Source organism: Myxocyprinus asiaticus, chromosome 4, assembly GCF_019703515.2.
Source record: "Myxocyprinus asiaticus isolate MX2 ecotype Aquarium Trade chromosome 4, UBuf_Myxa_2, whole genome shotgun sequence".
NCBI lineage: Eukaryota > Metazoa > Chordata > Actinopteri > Cypriniformes > Catostomidae > Myxocyprinus > Myxocyprinus asiaticus.
This window is the reverse complement of record NC_059347.1, coordinates 42,402,347-42,420,205: the sequence shown is the minus strand read 5'-3', so window position 1 is coordinate 42,420,205 and position 17,859 is coordinate 42,402,347. Positions and strand designations below refer to the sequence as shown.

The following is a 17,859-nucleotide window of genomic DNA, read 5'->3' as shown; positions in this document are numbered from 1 at the left end:
GCAGAGGCAGCTCTCCCATGAAGCTTGCGGGCTGGGAAACCCTCCCTTTTCCTTTCACATCCAGTGTGTCTCCTTAAGCAAGGAACTGAACCCTGTTTTTTTTTTTTCCTTCAGGAAGTTTGCCATAAGGCAGGTGACCTCCCTTTCCTGGCCTTTACTTCACTCTTGCCAGCATATGGATCTACCATCAATCATGTGTCCACTCTGATTTACCATACATGCAAGTCTAACAGTCATCTACACATACTATAGAGAGTTGTCAGAAATCAACAGTTTTGCAATTACTAGAGGGTGAGGTTCTGTCATTATTCATCTTTTAACTTGGGTTCTTTCTTTAAATACTTTTTTGCACATTATTTGCTTTTATTTTGCACTCCTATAGATGTAATGTGTCGTAAAACTATTGCACATATGCCAGAATGCAGTAAACGGGATAGATTTGTGGCTAAAATGTGGAGATTCTGGAAGGACTGATTATTCTGTGGTTGGAATAACTAAATGCAACACACCATGCCTTCCTCATTAAAGTGCAATGGGTTCGTGATGAGACCACATTAAGGCTGTTGTGTGAAAAAAGTAATGCAAAAAGTTGGACAGATTCCCATATTGTTTACAAATGATCAGCTGCGAGGTGTTGCTCTTAGTGCTGATGACTTAAAAGCTTGAGTATATGATGCATTACCTGTCCAATGACCCATTTTTAATCAATATTTTAGGTTTAACTTTACATGAATGTATGAGGAAAAATTTATACTGTAAATTAGGTCCTGTAACTGGTCACTATTTCTTTTTGCACCATTTTAATCCCCCTTTTTCCTTCACTTTCATTTTAAACGACCCTGCAGTTTCACAAACTAATAAAAAAAGAAAATACAAATATTCCAAGTTTCTCAATTAAATGAATAATCTGGGTTCAATACAATTTAAGCTCAATCAACAGCATTTGTGGCATAATATTGATTACCACAAAAGTTTATATTGACTAGTCACTTCTTTTCTTGAAAAAAGCAAAAATCTTTTCTTTCTTTTTTTTTTAAAGAAAAGGAGGGACAAGTAAAAAATCGATTGTCGATTGAGCTTAACTTGTATTGAACCCGGAACATTCCTTTATTATGATGTCTTAAAAGCTGAATACATATTAATTATAAATAATTGTATTATGCAAAATGCTTTTAAACATGTTTAGCATGTATATACTGCAGGACATGTCAACTTCCTAAAAGCATTTCATGTAAGCAACCCATTATGTCACATAGAAAGTTTGATCTGTTTATTTATATAAATTTTTGTGCCATTTGCTTGTGAACGCATGAGATAATCTACAAGAACAAATTTATCATCACACATCTGACCTGTTTAAAGAATAAATCCACTGAACTCTTTCAGTTACCAATGGTTCAAGTGGAAGATTTGTGGAAATGTATATGTAAATGTACAAGTGCTAATAGTCTGCTGTGATCAGTGATTCACAAATAAATGCACTGAGATGACAGTCAATTTGTCTGACACTTGTTTAAGATAGCATAGCTGTGAAACTTTGTTTATGTGAGGGTTTATATGCACTGATGTTAAACAGCGTGTACCGAGAGCCCTGCTTAGCATCATGTTGAGTAGCGTGCAAAAGAAAGATGAGAGCCCTAAAGCAACAGAGCCAGACAAATGTCTCTGCCCATGCATGAAGTCACAGAGCCACCGCAACACATGTTTCTATGTCTGGTGAATGTCATGCCTCAGCTGACCTAATTCCTTCTACTTTATTCATACTTTGTGCAAGAGTTCCCAAAGCAATAGGTGAAAAGATATTGTGGCATTTATTTGTAAGCCTTATAATTATAATGTTTAATTTATAGATCATAATGGTTATTTACATATCTTTAAAGCTGACAGCACTGTAAGTATATGTAATATATCAAAACAGATTTGTGGAAAAGATATACAAACTAATTGTGGGGGTTTATACTTTTTTAAACCACACATTTTCATAGTGGAAAAATAAATACTTTTTATTTTTTTATTTTTTTACATTTAGCCCCATAAAAAAATTAAATAAAATAAAAATCTCTCAGGAATATTGAAGCACTTATGCTCTAGAAGGAAATAAAACAATAAACCAGCTGAATATGATTTACAGATGAAAACATGTTTCAGTGGTAAAATATAGTGGAGGAAAATGTGTGTGCTCTGGTGGCATGAAGTTCCTGTAATTATAAACAGATGGATATCAAAATGTCTCTGAGTTCCAGCATCCCCTCCCAGACACTAACAGCAAACTCGTTCTGTGCATTTATTAAGATGTTCTGACATGGATTTACTAAAGACTGCTTGCTGTGTTCTTCACTGGAACACAAATCCTTTTCGATATGACTACCTCCTTTGATAGAGTGTAAGATGTTCTCTCATGCAATATCCAAAACCTAAAAAACTGATGGTGAGGCTCACAAGTGGCTTAGAAGATAAAATGCATTCATTTTGTTATGCAGAATTGATCTGCTCCATTTAACTCATATTTGTAAACTGTCATAAATGGTTTAATGCAAACTGGACAATATCTGAGCTGATTTATCCAAATGCAAGCTGGTAACCACATCTGCGAGGTAAGCGATGAGATCATTGCTGCACAAAAGAGACTGGTAAACTAGAGTGGTTATCAGTTGCAATGTTACCACCAGTACATAAGTGTGACATACAGGACAATCCCCAAAAGGGGATTTCCTCTGCTTTCCTTGGTTTCAAGCTTTAAAAAAAAGAAAAGTAGCAGCTTGTTTGTTTTGCTCTTCACTTTTTCCTCTTTCTCCTTGGTCCAAATAAATCTGTCATCCCTAGCTGTGGCTGGAGAGAACATTATGAATATCTGAGCCATGTTGAAGGTCTGTCTTTTACTTTTTGGCTTTTGGATATATTGTCTCTCTATCCTAAAAGCCCCTGAGATGTGATGGTGTTCCAAAAGGAAAATAAAAAAATTCAATTGCTACGCCCAATTAAATACTTATATTTGAAATATTGTCTCTTGCTAAGATCAACTTAACCTACATCACCTAAATTGGCTTGAGGTGGGTGAGCCTTCTTCACAAAATTCAAACATTTGTCTTAACATTCTAACTAGAGTTTTATGAGCATGGAAGTATAACTGTCATGATTTCCTTTTCACCATACATTTCCTTTTTCCTCTTTTAGTCCCATATTTAGTACTTTTTTGTTTATAAACAGAATGGTTGCCATGACCCACCTTGGCAATCAAGGTCACAGAGACAGAGTTGGCTATAATTAATTTGTAATTCGGATCTAGTTACGACTGTAAAATTAAAGATTTACAGAGCAGCCAACCCCCAAAAGGCACAAGGATGACACTCTGCTTCAACTCCTTTTTAGTGTCTTGACAAGCCTTAACAAAGACACAAATTAAGGAACCAGTTTATGCGTCCAGCTGAGTCTTTAGAGGCGAGCAGTAAACCTTGCCATTTAGGCCAAGAATCTGAAAGCATGTAAATTCAGGCAGTAAGAGTTTCTCTTTAGCAAAGCAGTATGTTCTCTCCCTCTGAGTGATTATGGAGTGTGAGCATGTGTTATAACTTGACACGTGTTATGTAAAAAGAGCTCAAATTATCAGGAGGATAAGAAAGGGAATGGCAATTTCCCTATGTCTCTCTTCTCTGTTTCCACATCACAACCTAAAAGTTCAAGTTATCCGTAAATGTTAGTCATAGGCTTTGCAACACATGCAGGCAGGCACTCACAGGTTGGTGTAAAATGTCTATAGGCTTGTGAATTCCCCAGGAGGTGTCAGGACAACATTATTTTAAATCAGCTCTTAGTTTTTAATTATATCAAATTCGAACAAGACGTGATTAAATAAGATGGCATGCATATTCTCATATTTGCTTGGCAAACCATTTAAACATAACATATAGCTACTTTTTGGAACACTACTCTTTTTTTTACTCTGTCCGATGATGATAGTTTAATTAGTTTTGATGCGATTGGTTGAGTAACTTAATTAGGAATTTTTCACACAGGGGTGTGGAACTTTTAGAGAGGAGACAAAGACCTCCTATTATGCATCATCACATTCCTGCATTTAGCTATCTATTCTCCTTTAAATCAGGAAAAGTTGCTGTGTTTAGGTGCTATGGTTGGCATAAGATTAGACCTTTCGTATACCTGCATGCGCATTTTACTGATAATGATCTCCATTGTGGCCAAGGAAACCACTCTGCATAAGGTCCAATGGCCAGCCTATACAACTACCACGGTTTTGCTTAGTTAGTTTAAATGTTATGTTAAGAGGCCTACTGTTGAGTTACTTTTCCACACACAGTCATTCAATTAGCATTCATGTAGGCACTTCTCAGTGTGATATTAGCTTGATCAAATCCTTTTTGCTCTATACCAGAGGCTATACAAACAGAAAAGGCATTAATTTCTTCAGTTTAAGAGATTCTGTAAACTCCCCGGGCCAGCCCGCCAGCCAAGAAATTTTCTGGAAAGGTGCTGGCTGAAAAATGCATTAGCAAAGGGGCTGTTGAGGGCTTCACGTTGTTCTTTCAGATAAGCATGCACTCCCTTTTCCTAACTGTTTTGCTTTTTTAGCTCCAAATCCTTCATATTCAAACTCATTTAGGCAATGTCAGGTTGTTTAACTTAGCATAGCTGAAATACAGTCTCAGCTGACATTTGTTTAGCCATATTCTTATGATAGGTTCGTCGAAACATTCATGCTATAAGAACAAATGCATAAGTGTGTGTTTCTGTAAACCATATTATAAATGAAGGCCTCTAAAAGCCTATGGCGATTCTCTAAGTAAAAGGATCTAGATGTCAAAATATTAGGCTCTCTATTGTCTAAATACATGAAGCATGGCACACATCATGATATCACTCATTTCTAGCAAACTATCATTAACGTGAACAGATATTTATGTCTGGGTGAGCCACACACAACATTTAGGGTTTATCTTTGTTTACTTGCACTGAAGTAAAAAAAAAAAAAAAAAAAAAAATACAAATAACCATGAACCCTGAGCCTTTCACACATGCAACCTGGTAAATTGCAGTAACATTTTTGGATTGCCTTTACTGGTAAATGTACCACATCTGCTATTCACACATGCAGCACTTTCTGACTTTTTATCATTTTGCAATCATTCACACATCAACACCAAAGTGTCATTTAACTCGGAGATGTAGTTAGTCCATTTAAATTGAATAATTTCTTAATCTGTACAATTTTGAGACATTTTTTGGACTCCAAATCATTTTACGTCAGCACGTCCTGACCTCAAGGCGATGCTCAAACTAATAATCTTATGACTCTGTTCATAACTCTGAACTTTTCAGATAATGTTACAACTTCTCATTCAAGGAAGTAACCAGTGCAAAATTTACTGGTATTTTCGAACGGGTCGTGTTCACACAAGACCTCTAAACTGAAAAATACAGTTCATTTATTGGAAAAGGCTGTATGTGTGAAAGCAACTAGGATCTACTTGATCAATTAGATCAAAGTAATGCGTCTTTACCATACTTTAGTTTGAATATAGCATTTGGTTCTCCTTGGGGCACATAATAGGCTAATTCATTTTATTTGACAGAATACAGTATTAATGACATTTGATTATAATGATGTAAATGGCCAATGGGACTCCCATGGAATAAAGTAAAAGAAACAAAAAGTAGGTTCCCATACAGAAATATGAGATATGGCCATATACAAACTTTATATAAAATTATATTTCGTATATTTGTGCATAAGTGTACAAATAAAAAGTCTATTTGAGGTGAACTTTAGATTTTCTGAAAACTGAAAAAAAGAGAGAAACCTGTCACCATTTCAGCTGCAAGTTAACTTAATTGCAGTAATTGTTATAGTTTCCTGTTATGACAAAAATGTGATCAACACTGAAGTCAATTTTTTTATTTTATTTTTTTATTTATTTATTTTTGCCAGAAAAGGTTTGTAAATGTAAACGAGTGAACGTAGTGCATAAATATTCGGTAGCAGGTCAGTTTAAATTAAAATGCAGCTGTGAATAGTCCTACTACATTGTAATACCCATGTGTTGTTTTAAAATGCCTTGACAGCGGAGTTGGTGGTAATGAGCTTTGAGTTGCCTTCAGACTTTATTATCTCAACAAAGTGATTAGCAAAACAACTCCACGAGAATACCTGTGTTAGACGATTTCACACCTCATATTTTAACTCCGGGTCATTGAAATATAAATGATACATCGAAAACTGAGCAAACACGTTCGTATCAAATTAAGTACACTTTCAATCTGGCATCACAGGCTTACATTTCTTTTAGAGAGCATTTCTATGAATAATACAACAGCGTAATATATTCGTCACATCGGTCGGTTAAAGTTTGAGGCTCATACGAACTGACGCGCAATTAAAAAGCTGATATATCCGTGGTAATGTTTGCAAGTTTTCCCAGGTAATGGCTCTTTGTTCGCTTTTCAGAATATGGTAAATGTAATTAACAGCAGCCTGCCGAAGTGCCACTGAGTAACTCCTCATGAATTTCAATGCTCCGAATAACGTTATCGAAATGTTATTACGGGTCTGTTTCCACAGGGAGAGTGAGAGAAACGCAGGCGGGGAGTTTGGCTCATTCATTGGGTCGCTGAATACTTTGATTGACACATGAGAACCAAAAGGTATAGAAGGTTTCCTATTGGTCGGCGAGGCGGTCTCAATCTCTTCTTGTCTCTCACCGCAGCGCATTTTAGGCAACTCTGCATTGGCAGTCAGCCGTCTGAGGCAGCAACTGTTGCGGAGTTTTAGAGGTGCAGTTCCCACAACTTTCAAACTTTTCAAAATCTTAAAAAATTCACTAGTATTTGGCTACTTTCTGCTTTTCTAGACAAAGAAGACTTCACTCAAGGCTCACCATTTTGGTGGCTGCATTGACTGGGGATCCTGAACAGGAGATCACAATGAAGTCACTTGCATCTTTTTTCCTTTGGAGAATCATCTTATTGCTAATGCCACTGGTCTCACTGAGCCAGACATCAGAGTATGAGTACATGAACTGGAAGTCAGATGTGTACAACAGTGGCCGCATCTACGACAAGCCTCCCCAGTGTGTGGACATCCCAGATGACCTGAGGCTGTGTCACAATGTGGGCTACAAACAGATGCTGCTGCCTAACTTATTAGAACATGAGACTATGGCTGAGGTCAAGCAGCAAGCTGGAAGCTGGGTGCCCCTGGTGCACAAAAACTGCCACCCGGGCACTCAGGTGTTTCTTTGCTCCCTCTTTGCCCCTGTATGCCTGGAGAGGCCCATCTACCCATGCCGCTGGCTCTGTGAAAATGTGCGTGATGGCTGCACCCCCATCATGGAGGCATTTGGGTTCCCCTGGCCTGAGATGCTCACCTGCGAGAAGTTTCCTCAAGATGATGTGTGCATCAGTGCACCCAATGCCACAGAGGCCTCCAAACCCACTGGTAAGTCCAAATGACTAATTATAAAAAGGTATCACTTCATTAATTTGTATCAGTATTACAAATTATTTTATCCCTGACAAGCACGAAAGGTTATACTTTTTGTTTCAGTGCATACTGTATATACATTTAGTATTACTTCACTCACTTTACAACCTTTCACCTTTTGATATGTGAGAACTAACACCTCAACTTTTTAAAAGCAGTTGCAATGTTATTTCAGGGACCAGTGCCCATTTGTGGGTTTCAGCTAGAGTTATCAAACCTTTTGTTACCTTTCAGGATCTCAATTACCATTACTTATTCTTTAGAAATGACTGATTTGACAAAGTATTCAGTAACATTTCTAGGAAACTTGTTAATTGAGAAACATCTGTAGAAAAGACAGCAGAATTTGATTAAGCATGATAGATTAATTTGAGTGTTTGCTTGTTTAACAGCTGGTAGCAATTGATTTCAGGGTGTTGAGTTCCAGGACAACACTGGGATGTGTTCCAACATCAGACCATTACATATCTATTTATTTGATCTTATTTCGCAACTACAGCACCTAATTTTTAATAGACATTTTTCTGTCTTGTTTCTCTTTGTAAAAAGAAACTTTAGGCAACTGTAGTTAACTTAAAATGGCAATGAATTAATGTGCTTTGGTGTATTATGTCTGTAAATGTAATTCTATTTTAATATCCTGTGCTGCTTTGCTGTGCCTGTTAACATGGTTTTTCATAAGCTAATGCAGCAGGATAGTACTTTTGTTCAGAGAGAGAGAGAGACAGAGAGAGAGAGAGAGAGAGAGAGAGAGAGATGAACAGCTGTTTTTATTTACTGGTGGCACTTAGGCAGAAAGTTTTAAGACTCAATGGTTAAAGAATAAATAAATATAATTCCACTTTGAGTCACACACTCCTAGGTCAACAGACCATTAAAATCCTCCCCTGTAATTTGATGGAAATGTACATATTTCAGAATATCTTTTTCTAGACATGTGCAAGATTTTACCAGGAAAGTAAGGGCTTCTGACTCCATCCAAAGTTTCCCAATGGAGAGACTCAAGCCCTATAGTTGTATGTCAAGGGAAAGTACAACTACCTTATGTAGATGCTCATAAATTATAAGGGAATTTCCATTTCCAAAGTTACAGCATGGTGTTTTAGAATGAACAAAGTGTGTGCCAAAATGATGTATCCCACAAAGTCCAGGGTGAGAGATCACTGCCATTGTAACAAACAGGCTTCTGGTTAAGCTTTAGCACCCCAGAGAGACCCAATCAGCTGTTATCACTTGGTGTCAGCATTATGGTCAAATAAACCCAAAGCTTACAAGTCTACATTACACCCTCTCTCTCATATCAACCCACTGTAAGCTTCAAGCAGTGCCAGGTTAAAGAGAAGAAAGGATTTCCTCTCTCTACAAGGGGTTAAGCCCACCATTTGTCCACTGTTGTCTTGAGATTCCATAGTAATAATGCCCCTGGAGAAAGTAACACTCAACAAGAGCCACTGAAATTTGAACTCTGTTTTGTTTCCCACAGGGCAGTTTCAGTTTACTGCTGATTATAATTATTGTAAAAAAAAAAAGTGAAATAATCAGCATTGCTTTAAAATAAATGTATAATGTTTTTGCTAAATTTTGATCCCCGTTTATGACAAATTAACTGGCTTGTTGTAAGTGGGTGCTAATTTACATGATGCAGAAAAATTGTGACATGAAAAATGTTTACCTTTGGAATTCTTTGCCAGCAGCTGTCTTTACAAGCTCTTTTCACCTGAGTGCAATTTTCACAATAATCTGTTAAATAGATGCAAATGAGAACAAACAAAACAAACAAAAAAACTTGTTAAAGAATAAATAAATCAAAGTCTTGTCAAAAAATTTTAAACAAAGGCAGAACAGAGATGTTCATGCTTTTTCTTTGTGCTTCTCATTACCAACATAATCTTTATTAGCTTTAATTTTAATATACTTTAAAAAATGTGTAATATCACAAAAGGGTATCTGTTGAGAGACAACATCCAAGGGTTAATTTCCCAGTTTCCATGACTATAGGGGGGCATCCATAGTACAATAGTTACAGTCAGCCCCAGTTATTGGGGTGTTATCCTGAGCTGTTGTTCTGTGCCTCCTGTTTTAACCCGCATAACTTGTAACAGTAGTTTGCTGTATATACATGTTTAAATACCACAGATAATTTTTGTTTACCTCAAATTACCACATTAAAGAGATAAAGATAAAAAGGCAACTAGCATAGATTGTGATGTGTATCTTAAAATGTTTGATAGGTTTAGTTTTACTGTAAACTTTTAGTGACATGAGAAAGACCAGAGCATGTAAAATGCAAAAGAATACTAGGCAATTTGAAGTATACATTATAGTCATTTTATAAAAGAAAAGAAAGCCAAAATAAGAAATTCACGTGGCTAAATTGCAAACTTTCCAAAGCGTCAGATGCAAAAAAACAAAAAAACAATTAGGACAAAACTCAAAATTAGACAAAAAAAAAAAAAAAACAACATAAAATAAAACACACACACAAACATTTGGTCACAACTACTGTGGATTTGATACCAGTAGTGAATTTATCAGAATCTTCTCTGTCATAGGATTCTCTCCAGTTTGCCCTCCTTGTGACAATGAAATGAAAACGGATGCTATCTTGGAGCACATGTGTGCCAGTGAATTTGGTAAGAAAATCAACACATTTCACTCATGCTGCTATATACAAAAACACACAAATGCATGCTGCTTTGCATTCAAACACTAATTGTGCCCAGACTGCTGCCCTTCTTCCCCTCCCATCTTCTGTATTCTGGAACTGGAGTTGCCATGAATTTCCATGAGAGCTAAGAATGACATAGCGTTAGACATAGTGCAGAACCAAAACTACTCACATACTGTATTTCTTCAGCTTGGCACCCAATTGTAATTAATTAATTAATTAATTATTCTGAGCATAATTAATTTATTTAAAAAAATATTTTTATTTTTTTATTTTTTTTTTTACAGCTGTGAAGATCTACTGTTGTTTGATGTTTTTGGCAATCTACAGATTATAGTTCTTGTCTCATGTTTGAACAATGGGTGAGAAACTTATTTATACAGAAAAGGTAGTTTAGTTTAGTTTAAAAGATGAGGTCCACCAGTGTTAAGTCATCATGTTGAGTCATAACTTTCTGTAGTCATAAATGTCGAGGGCCAGAAAGAAATTTTATGTCATGACCATTAACACTGCTTCTGGGACAGTTTAAGCACTTTTAGTATGATTTGGATGACCATTTTGTTATTTTGGAACATACTTTCTTTGACTGTCCTGACTGCCAAATCCACACATTTAATAGAACAATGCAATGGTTTTAAAAATGAAACAGCAGCAGCAGAATGTTTTAACCCTTGTAAATCTTTATCATGGTTTGGATTGCCCTGTGAGAGGCCAAAACTGTTTAGCTAATCAATTGAGGTAATTCACAGTGGCCCTAAAAGTCTTTATTTGGCTGTTACTAACCAATCTAAATTGGGATGTTTGCTCTCCTGTCTGGATGTGACAACAGCCCAGAGGTTGACCTCTGGGCAGAGTTTGGTAGTGTGATTTTACTCTTTGGTCATTAGGGTGATTCAGAGTACCCATTATACCTAGGTTAATTTGTTTTAATTTCCAACTGGTTCCCTCTCAAAAGTAAGTTGATTTTGTTGATTTTTCTCCCTTTACTGGTGTGCTGCTTTCTCAAATATCGCTTGTAATTGTTTTGCAATGCAAACTTATTTCATCCTTTATTGTTGCCTCTCCTCTTCATTTAGAAATCAAATAGAGATTTATTTGTGCTGTATTTGACTGTTTTACAAAAACAGATCTCTCAGTTATGTTTTTTTTTTCTTTTTTTTTTGACATTCCAGCCAAATCATAGGACTTTTTGGTCCTATGGTGGTCTATTTTATCAGTTATCAAGAAAGATAGTTTAAATTTATTTTTTGTGTGACTGAAGAGTTCGATTTAAGGATGCTTAACAACAATTACTGTTAAATGAGCCTGTAACTGCAGCCATTAAGGCCAATCACAGCAGAAGTTAACCCAACAAAAGGAGAGCAGTGCAAAAGTGACTTCCTGCTTCCCTCTAAAGAAGAAACAAAGGCTGGTTTTAGTTAGCCTCTGACAAAACCATAAAGTTTCATTCAGTGTTTGAAATTAGTAAACTATCTTTGGAAAGTAGTCTTTCTCTGGACAGCTTTATATATACCAACCTCACTGACACTCTCTCTTTGACCTCAGTACTGCATTTCTAAATTTCATAGAATAAACGTTACAATAACATTTCTGCAAACTGACTTTAAAATTAACACTAAAGGTGCTACAACAACTGTGCATGACTACAATGGCTTATTATGACTTTATAAACACTTTTTTTCACACTATTACTCACACACTGCTTACTCCAATGCATCATATGAAAAACATTTTAACGCTTATATTACCCTTTCTGATATATAGAAACCCTTTCACTTGCTTTTGGCGAACCGTGCTGGACGTTTCACTGGGAAACTGCAGCGAAACGTTTAATGAAGCACACAATTTTGTTTTGCAGAAATCTTGCAATGGTAGCATAATGTTCATGAGATCAGGTTGAACAACACAGGGTTCACACTGGGAAGTATCGCTTTAAAGACAGAACAGTCTCTCCATCCAGCTTGTAATCTAAGCAGAGTTATATACACTGTTACCTTACTAGACATTTTGAACTGACCCGGATACTCGAGGAATGTAGAACATGGATATAGATGTTTAAAGAACCAGATTATAGACAGAGCTTTATTGGCTTCCCAGCTTTGCTTTTCTATCGCTCCTGTCCAACAAAACAGTACAGCATTAGCACACTTTAGTTGGCTGTCTATCCTGTGGTCAATGATGCATGCTCAGTAAACCTGTATGGTGTAGCACCATTTTGACTGGAGCTCACCCTGGGCCACAGGTGTGATGCTTGTGAATCGTTTTAGCCCATACTCTTCCTACTGAGTTTATGGCATCATTTCAGCTGGCTATGGACCTGTCTCATTTCTGAAATTACAGAGGCAGCTAGGTAAAAGATCAGGGGCAAAGGTTAAAAGTTTTTTATAAGTAATGTTTACTACAAAATGGCATGAATAGACATTACCGGTAGTTTGACTTTCACTGTTTTTTGTTTTTGTTTTTTGTTTTTAAATCAAAATGATTTATTTCATTTTGGAAAGAACATTGATTGTGACTGCCAGATTTCTGAGATATGCTCTTGGTTTATAACTTACTTATCAGATATTTACCAAAGCTGTCAAGCATGAAGTACTTATTTGGAACATCTGAGACTGAAACCTTTTCTGCTTGGTTTTCTGTTTAGAAGCCGATCTACCTTCTGTGCTTAGAAATGGTAGCATTTTGGTTGCTGAATATTTCCTTTTATTTTTCTGTTTTCAATTCTTAGCCACTTACGTATGACTTACTTTCTTCCATAGAACACGAAAGGTGATCCTGTGCAGAATGTTAGCCTCAGTCACCATTCATTTTCCATACAATGCATGTGAAAGTTGACTAAGGCTAACATTCTGTCTAACATCTCCTTTTGTGCCCCATGGAAGAAAGTCATATGGTTTGGAACAATATGAGGGTGTGTAAAAGCTGACTATTTTTTTTTTTTTTTTTTGTTAACTATCCCTTAAACACCACCTTGTTTACTCATAATGTCTTATCAGTTTAAGAGAGATTAGAAAGGCATCTCGCATAGCTTGATTTATGAAGCTTTATCGTAGACTGCCCTCTTCAAGTCTCTGGATTACAGAGAACAAGAGAGACTAAAACTTTTATAGCTTTCTCATTGTTATTGTTCAGAAAGTGTGGTGTTACACTTATTAGCTGTGAAACCACATCTGAATGTATTCATCTGTACCCGTGCCCCTGCGTTTGGGAGGATTACATTCAAAAACACAAGGTGCAAAGCAGTTCACTGTGGAGTTAAAGCTGGATTTGAACTAAGACAAAGTGGTTGTGGGAGGCAGGCAAGGCACTTTCTAGTCTGACTTGATAATTCTTTAACCTCAGACCATTTTTTTATTTCATCAAACACTAAGCCCTTTTATAGACTTTGGATCAAGCTTTAATCCTTACCATGTGCACCTATAATACCGGGAAGCCTCTACCGTATTTCTGCAACATTCATTAGTAGTGAGAAGATGTGAGAGAGGAGGTTATGGCCTTATAACTGAAATACTACCCAGAGGACCATTCCATCATGCAACTCTTTGAATTACTGTATGTCTTTTGAGTGTGAAGAGCTGCTCTCTCAACATATTCAGACTTAAAAGATGTCTCTGCGTGGAAGTTAATTTCAAACACAACTTACTTTGGCAAAGATCGAGCATTGCGTTTGCTTGCGCCAGGCTGCAGAGGATATATAAGTCAAGGTTCAACAGGATATGGGAAGGATTTATTTTCATTGTGGTCTCTCCACACTGACAGCCTATGGAGACTGATCAGGTTGTTAAAGCATAATTAGCAGTAAATCTCAATACAGTCTACTCCTTTTCCATGGGTCTTTGGAATTGGCTGCTAATTGGACCAAATTCTTCTGATGATGGCAGAGTGCCTGAAGTTCACTGGAGGGTCACTGATGTTGATAAAATGTTTTGCTTGTTGCATTTCCTCATCGTTAACCCAGAATAAGAAAAATTTACCTGAAATTCCACTTAAGACTTGACTGTGGCAGGACCACCATGGAGTTGACTCATGCAAAGGAAGGTTAAGGAAATGAAAAGATTAAGAGGTAAAAGAGAGTTTATTCATAGATCAGAGAGATTAAGTCAAATCTAAGAATGTGGAATATGATTAAACCAAGAGTTAAATGGTCAACAGAGTGGTCATATCAGAGTTTCCCCACGTAAAAGTCATCATGAGAGTATGAGTCTTATGGCTATTACTGTAAAAGGAAAAAAACTAAAACAAATGATCACTCTGTAAGACACATTATTTATTGCATTTCCTCATCATTAACCCAGAATAAGAAAAATTTACCTGAAATTCCACTTAAGACTTTACTGTGGCAGGACCACCATGGAGTTGACTCATGCAAAGGAAAGTTAAGGAAATGAAAAGATTAAGAGGTAAAAGAGAGTTTATTCATAGATCAGAGAGATTAAGTCAAATCTAAGAATGTGGAATATGATTTAACCAAGAGTTAAATGGTCAACAGAGTGGTCATATCAGAGTTTCCCCATGTAAAAGTAATCATAAGAGTATGAGTCTTATGGCTATTACTGTAAAAGGAAAAAAAACAAAAACAAATGATCACTCTGTAAGACACATTATTTCTTGCATTTCTTGCATAGGTTTCACTAACCACACCAAAGGCATTTACTCCTTTTACTTTTGATGTTTCATGAATGAACTGTTTTCTCCAATCATGCAGTTAGCCCATGGAGATCATTTCACCTGCAGCCAATATGTCCATCTAGAATTGCCATAAGCTTATAAGAGAGGTACTCTGAGGAGCAAAACCTAGGATAAAGTTACATCTGGAGGGGCAGAGGGCAGTGAAGCTGCAATTTGTGACATTCTTGCCCCCTGGGAAAAGAATACTGCCATGAGGACAGATTGGTTTGCATGGATATCGATGCTGTCTCTTGAACTTGACAGAGTTCTTGACAGAGAGACCAGTATCATTATGGGTTTGCCCTGAGACCATTGGCAGAGAAGACAGGCCAGATATTTATTACACCTTCTCCTCATTTTTTCTCCATTCCTTCATTTCTCTTTTGCCTCCCTGTACTACTTAGCAGACTAATCTCTCTTTTATGGTCTTGGATGTTTGGGACCTGCCAGTGATACCGCTTGCAACCCAAACCCTTCTTGGCCTCTCTCAGCCCGGCACATGGTCTGGGGAATTAGATGACTTTAGATTAGAAAGCTGTCTTAGCACTGCTAAGTCCAGTGCAATTTATATGAAGGTTTGCAATATCATAGACCACAACAGATGCAGTAGGTAGGAGCAGTGTTTAAAACAACACTGAGGGGGCTTTTCCAGGAAGTTCAAAATCTCCATGTAATTATGGCACTAAAAAGAAGGCCTTATGTGAATAAATCCAGAAAACAAATATTTACTGGCAATATGATGTAATCTTCTGTCTCGCTTCCATCCCATCGGACAATATTACACTCAGAAAGCTGATAGCAGTTCTCTCTTTTTTCTTTATCCTCAGCCATAAAGACCAAGATCAAGGAGGTCAAACGGGAGAACATGGATCGCAAGGTGATCCTGCAGAAGAGGAAAAAGCCTGTAAAGCTGGGCACTTTGAAGAAGAAAGACCTTAAGGATCTCACTCTGTATCTGAAGAATGGAGCCGACTGCCCATGTGCACAGCTAGAAAATCTGGGAAACACATACCTTATCATGGGCCGCAAGGTGGACAAACAGTACCTTCTCACTGGCATTCACAAGTGGGACAAATCCAGCAAGGAGTTCAAAAAGACCATGAAAAATCTCAAAAGCCACAAGTGCCCTGCCTACGAGAATGTCTTTAAATAAACATTCTCAGAGTTGCCACTTATTCTATGAACTTGCACATCCAGGCAACCCAAAATACTGCTCTATTTTTCATTGTTTATACAGTATACTATATATATATATATATATATATATATATATATATATATATATATATATATATATATACATTTCTTGTTATTCAAAGTGTCTTGGATCTGTGCTGTTTAAGACTGTTACTGAAGAGAGAACGAATGATACAGTACAGTAGACAAGCGTTCCACCAAATCCAACTGATCACTTTTGTATATATCCAAATATGTAACTGTTCATAATATGTTGTGAAATGATCAGAATTCACCTGAAATGTATTGTTGATCTGTCTTTTTTATTATGCCACAAACACATTATAACATGACAGATTTCCATTCAGTATTGCCCAAGATGTCCACAACTTATTGGTAAAATATTTGTACACACTGTGAAAAGTGCATACCATGTAAAACAAATTGAGCCATTTCTTATATTGAATGTCATTGGTTACCCGAATTACACCAAATTTAATACACAATGGTATTCTATTTTTCCTCGAAACAATGCTGTGACTTATACTGTGACCATGAACTAATCAAACAGTCATCAGATTTGTTAGTTTATATGCAATTCTTGGAAAGAAGTCTGTTTTAGAAAGTACTGACTACATATGTTTGCATAACATTTATTACACTGTTAAAGCCATGTTTATGACCAATTTAATTGTCCAGTCCCAAATGATTGGGTTACTTATGGATTTTGCTTGATGGTAAAATAATGTATACATAGGCCTATACTTTATCTACTGTTAACACACTATATCTGATTAAGTAAAGTGATCATGAAAGAACACAGTTCCCAATAGCATATACTGTAGCATACCATCAACAAAAATAATAACAATGCTTTTTATTTGGTTTATTTGACTGGTCAGTAAATGTTCCATATAATCCCACAACTCATTACTGTTACTGTTATAGTGCTGTTAATTTAGCTGGTGAAAGGTTAAAGAAAGTTTTAGTTCTTAATTTTTGCAAATCTATAGACATTTATCCCACAGCCATGTCTGAAACTTATGTCAGAAATCAGTTATAAAATGCATAATGTGCACTGCGTAAGATGTCTTTTCATTTGCATTAAAATTGTCTTGTTTTTTGTAGCACTATTAGTTTCACTGTATCTCAATACCATTTTTTAATGTTAGCAATCATTTTGTACATAAAATTCTAACACAAATATAAAATAAAGACCATAAAAATGTGTATGCCTTCTGTACACCATGTTATTTTTTTAACTGTCTTAACAGAGAAATTTTTTTTTTATTATTTCATTCAATTTTATTAAACTAGTTATTACAAGATGTTGTCAGATAAAGTTTCTTAAAAATGTTTTGTTGTGGTCATTTACATTAATCATCCTCGAGAAAAAAATAAATACTGGTCAATATGTACAACGTATCATGACCAGCATTGTTATCCCATTTCAAAACACTATTATTAATATTGTTACGCACTTCGCACATTTCAGTGTTCGTTATTGTTGAAAGACGTTAACGAAATTAATAAAAAAGAAAAGAAAAAAAAGGTGCAACTCCCCTACCTGAAATCCCACCCAAAAACCCTACCAGACATTTAACAATTTTAAGGGTGATTGCAAAACTTGTCTCATAAACGGATAGTCAATTACAAAGTTTACATTCCAAGAAGGGTTGACACCCTAAGCCATACCATTACCATTTTGCCCTTGGGCACATAAGTACAGCAAAAAAAGTACAGCATGGATAAATGCATGATGGCCATGATAAATAAATTTTCACTATACTTTTTTTAATGAATAGCAGTATTCATTCTTTTTGTCTCAACATTACTCCTGTCTGGATTCTTG

At 36.3% G+C, this 17,859-nt stretch overlaps 1 protein-coding gene across 2 annotated transcripts; it reads left to right on the top strand.

Annotated features, from left to right (window-relative positions):
• The first annotated feature begins 6,725 nt into the window (after nt 1-6,725).
• Nucleotides 6,726-17,363, top strand: LOC127439925 (secreted frizzled-related protein 1-like). 2 transcript variants are annotated; one of them, XM_051696222.1, is made up of 3 exons: nt 6,727-7,450; nt 10,048-10,128; nt 15,659-17,363. In XM_051696222.1, the coding sequence occupies exons 1-3, from the start codon at nt 6,937-6,939 to the stop codon at nt 15,982-15,984; spliced, it is 921 nt and encodes a 306-aa protein (XP_051552182.1). In that variant the 5' UTR covers nt 6,727-6,936; the 3' UTR covers nt 15,985-17,363. The 2 variants fall into 2 exon arrangements, with proteins under 2 accessions (XP_051552183.1, XP_051552182.1); XM_051696223.1 differs by lacking the exon at nt 10,048-10,128 and having other exon boundaries at nt 6,726-7,450.
• Nucleotides 17,364-17,859: the final 496 nt, after the last annotated feature.

Excerpts from the sequence above, each read along its gene's own strand:
- LOC127439925 (XM_051696222.1), top strand. The coding sequence starts at position 6,937 with ATGAAGTCACTTGCATCTTTTTTCCTTTGGAGAATCATCTTATTGCTA. Across the intron at positions 7,451-10,047 it reads AGAGGCCTCCAAACCCACTG|GATTCTCTCCAGTTTGCCCT; the intron begins GTAAGTCCAAAT and ends TCTCTGTCATAG. Across the intron at positions 10,129-15,658 it reads CATGTGTGCCAGTGAATTTG|CCATAAAGACCAAGATCAAG; the intron begins GTAAGAAAATCA and ends CTTTATCCTCAG.